Source organism: Panicum virgatum, chromosome 6N (assembly GCF_016808335.1).
Source record: "Panicum virgatum strain AP13 chromosome 6N, P.virgatum_v5, whole genome shotgun sequence".
NCBI classification, from domain to species: domain Eukaryota; kingdom Viridiplantae; phylum Streptophyta; class Magnoliopsida; order Poales; family Poaceae; genus Panicum; species Panicum virgatum.
The window spans coordinates 10,472,328-10,476,401 of record NC_053150.1 but is presented as its reverse complement, the minus strand read 5'-3'; the positions used below and the strand labels follow the sequence as shown (position 1 = coordinate 10,476,401).

The 4,074-nt window shown below is 52.9% G+C and overlaps 1 protein-coding gene across 1 annotated transcript; it reads left to right on the top strand.

Moving 5' to 3' along the window:
* Positions 1–1,427: 1,427 nt before the first annotated feature.
* LOC120677814 (polyphenol oxidase I, chloroplastic-like) lies at positions 1,428–3,814 on the top strand. Its single transcript, XM_039959016.1, has 2 exons — positions 1,428–2,406; positions 2,514–3,814. Exons 1-2 carry the CDS (start codon positions 1,477–1,479, stop codon positions 3,516–3,518), a joined length of 1,935 nt encoding a protein of 644 aa, XP_039814950.1. The 5' UTR covers positions 1,428–1,476; the 3' UTR covers positions 3,519–3,814.
* The last annotated feature ends 260 nt before the right edge of the window (positions 3,815–4,074 follow it).

The following is a 4,074-nucleotide window of genomic DNA, read 5'->3' as shown; positions in this document are numbered from 1 at the left end:
GTAAAATGCATTTTTAGGGACGTGTAATGCCATTACTCACTCTTGGAAATGGCTACCATTTTTTAGGGGTGGTGGTGTCACGCAAAAAAAAACTTTTTTCATACGATCTCGGACAAAGACAAGCTTTATATCATAATTGTAGAGCTTGACGAGATATATAATTTACTAGTACAAAAGAATACTATGAGTTCTCTATTTTGCAAAATCTACAGGTGTTTTCAAACAACTACAGATATAGAGTAGTTCCATACCAAAGTTGTAGTGGTAAGATCGAAAATTCTATAGTTTATATATTATTCATTTAAGATAATTTAGAATCACAACATCATTTACTATTTGTCCCTACATATGGCTATGACTATATAGTATCTCATACAACTCAAGTTATATTTTCAAGTTTTTGAAATCTTAATCTTTATATACACTAAAATATATTTGGCATACTTTCTTCTGCATCTATAGTTCACAATAACCATAGTGTAGAATTTTCACTTTTTTATTTGTTCTTCTATATTTAATTATTTAAATGATTTTTTTGGAATAAAATAGAAAAATATTTTTAGGGGCATGTGATGGCGTCACCTGCCTGTTGAAATGAATTTGTAGTGGCGAGTGATGGCGTCACCTGGCTCTACAAATCGATTTTAGAGTTAATATAAAATAATAGCATATCTCATAGATTCACAAGTGACTGACTAGTGTGGTGGAGAGGAAGGTATGTGCGAGACTTGAGGTAAACAGTCAACCCGAATTTACGCAAGTGTACATATTTCGTTAAAAAATTGTACCTCAGTAGTATAGGGGCTTGTGGTGGTGGTCGGTTAGCTGGGATATTTTTTTATTTACTTTTTTTATTTTTTACTTTCTAGATATTGATTTGTCGGAACAGGTCACCCCAAGACCTATCCTAGAAATCGATTTATTGGAACAAGTCATGCCATGACTTGTTGCTACAAATCTATTTTTAGGAGCAGGCACTATACCCTTTACTACAGATCAATTTTAGCTGCAAGAAGTAGGAGCAGATACCATACATGTCCCAATACGTTTGTACCCGTCCCTAAACAAAATTTTACTAGTGCAGGTAAATACTCTCATGAATAGGCTAACAGCGAAAATACATGTATAGTTTCCCGACAGAATGTATTTTTCTAACGTTTTTTTCCACTCATAAGAAATTCTCCTCTCGGCAGGTTTTGCAAAACAAGACAATATTTGGAATCTTTAAAGACTAGAGCATGTCTTAAAAAAACGGATTAGGATTATCCTACTCCTAAATTCTTTTCAGCAGATCACGTGTGGATATTTTTTTCAGGTCGTGGTTTGGGTAGTTGGGGGCTTTCATGGCACGTACCGGGCAGGAGCAGCGAATAATTGGCTCATGCCATAGATCATCCACTATAAATACTGGCCACATCCCAACGAAGCAGGCACCATCCAAAGATCCACGTACACCACAACACCTCTCACGAAGCCATGAACGGCGCCATGGCGAGCGCCGCCTGCGGTAGCTCCACGAGCCCCCTCCTCCCGGCGGTGGCTCCCGCCGCCTCGGCCAAGTCCTCTGCATGCCCCTCCAAGAAGACCACCGCCACCTTCCCCCGCCGCACCGTGTGGTGCCGGGCCGCCGGCGGGCGCGACGACGACGGCCTCCTCTGGCTCCCCCGCCGGGACATGCTCAGCACCCTGGGCGGCGTCGCCGCCGGTCTCGTCGGGTACCCGGGCCTCGCGTCCGGCGCCGCCGTGGAGGCGAACCCCGTGGAGAGCTGCCGCAAGGGCGACAAGGTGAACGAGAACCTGGTGAAGTGCACGGACCCCAACCGGGAGTTCCCGTGCCCGCCGCCGTCGCCCGCCAAGGCCGTCGACTTCACGCCGGAGAGCACGGTGAAGCGCGTCCGGCAGCCGGCGCACCTCCTGAGCCCGGAGAACCAGGAGAAGTACAAGGAGGCCATCGCCAAGATGAAGGCGCTGCCGGCGGCGCACCCGCTGAGCTTCGCGGCGCAGGCGGCGATCCACGAGTCCTACTGCGACGGCCACTACCGCTACGACCCGGCGGAGAAGAACCGGCCCTTCGACGTGCACTTCTCCTGGATCTTCGCGCCGTGGCACCGCATGTACATCCACTTCTACGAGAAGGCCCTCGGGCAGCTCATCGGCGACGACACCTTCGCGCTGCCCTACTGGAACTGGGACGCGCCGGCCGGCATGGTGGTGCCGCCGCTCTTCCGGGACCCCTTCGGCAACCCGCTCTACAACAAAAACCGCGAGCAGTCGCGCCTCGACAAGCTCGTCGACCTCGACTTCCTCAACGCCCCCACCGACGCCCCGCTCATCCCTTTCGACGGCCCCAAAGACGACAAGTACGAGGCACTTGTTAACAAGAACCTCTGCACCATGTACCAGCAGGTATGTGTGTCGATCTGTGTGTGTACATATACATACATATATATATATATAAATATATATAAGTATATATAACATATATGTTCATATATAATATATATGGTATGTAGCAAATTCGGGGCGGCAAGGGCGCGCGGGCGTTCCTGGGCGAGAAGCTGTGCAGCGACGCGGACGCCCGGCTGAAGGAGATCAACGCGCGTTCGAAGAAGAGAGGCGGGCAGAAGGTGAAGAGGGACAAGACCAAGAGCCAGGGCTCGCTGGAGCGGATGGCGCACACGGCCCTGCACGTCTGGGTCGGGCGCTCCGGCCCGCCGGAGGGGACGACCTGCTCCGCCGACACCGGCGGCGTGCTGGGGCACAACGGCGCCTACACCTGCAACAACGACATGGGCTTCCTGGGCTCGGCAGGCCGGGACCCGCTCTTCTACTCGCACCACTCCAACGTCGACCGCATGTGGCACATCTGGTCCACCAAGCTCGGCGGCGAGGGCTTCAAGGACCCGGAGTGGCTCGACGCCAGCTTCGTCTTCTACGACGGCGTCGAGAACCCGCGGCCGGTGCGGATCAAGTTCCGCGACGTGCTCGACACGCGCAACCTCGGGTACACGTACGACGCCGAGTCGGAGAAGGAGCTGCCGTGGGTGGCCAGCAAGATCAACCCGCTAGTGCCGCGCGGCAAGGGGGCGCCGCGGGCGGCGGCGCCGGCGAAGGCGCTGGCGTACCCGCTGACGCTGGCCGCTGGCGAGGTCGTGGAGGTGGCCGGCGTGGCGGTGCCGGCGAAGCAGGCGGGGCAGCAGCGGGTGCTGGTGATCCAGGGGATCGAGTACGACCCCAACGTGGAGAACAAGTTCGACGTGGCCATCGGCGTGCCCGGGGACCAGGCCAGCAAGGTGGGGCCCGACCACACCGAGTACGCCGGCAGCTTCGCCGTCGTGCCGAGCTCCAAGGCCGGCGGCGGCACGCTGGAGGGGAGGATCACGCTCTTCGTCGACGACGTGCTGGACGACGTCATGGGCGACCGCGACACCACCGTCGACGTCGTGCTCGTGCCGCGCACGGACGAGGAGATCAAGCTCCACCTTCCCCCGACGATCGAGAACCAGAGCCAGAACTAGTACGTAGTACTGGTCGCTCGTCGTCCAATAATGCATCGTGCACAGTGGCGATGCATGGTGTCTCCGGATGCGTGCAGCTAAGAATAAAAACGTCGTGTCGTGTCGTGTGCTCGTATCGTACGTGTAATAAGAGAATAATTCCTTTGTTTTTGCTCTAGTCTCAAATAAAGGGATGTGCCATCCTATCGTTTGTGTAGTCGACGAAGGACAGCAGTGTGGGTGAGGTCCATGTTCAATGATCGGATTGTACGTTTCTGTATCATCTTCTTCAACCTCCGGATGGAGCTTTGTGTCTAGCGCGCGTGCCCCACGTGTGTCCAGACTTATGGGCGGAGCCAGAATTGAAACATAGAGAGGGCCAATTTACTAATACCGACAATCAGTAAACAGCGTTATTGCCCACCCTGTGCTCATTAGGATGATCTATCCATTGGCACTGCACAGTCAGCAGCGAAGAACGAATTGAATCTCCGGGACCGGCCGGGCATGTGTGATTAATACTGTCGCTACTGTGGTATACACACTGTAGCTGGAGTTCGTACGGGTGATTATATTC

Coding starts and splice junctions, on each gene's coding strand:
- LOC120677814 (XM_039959016.1), top strand. CDS start 1,477: ATGAACGGCGCCATGGCGAGCGCCGCCTGCGGTAGCTCCACGAGCCCC. Junction 2,407..2,513: donor TCTGCACCATGTACCAGCAG/GTATGTGTGTCG, acceptor TATGGTATGTAG/CAAATTCGGGGCGGCAAGGG.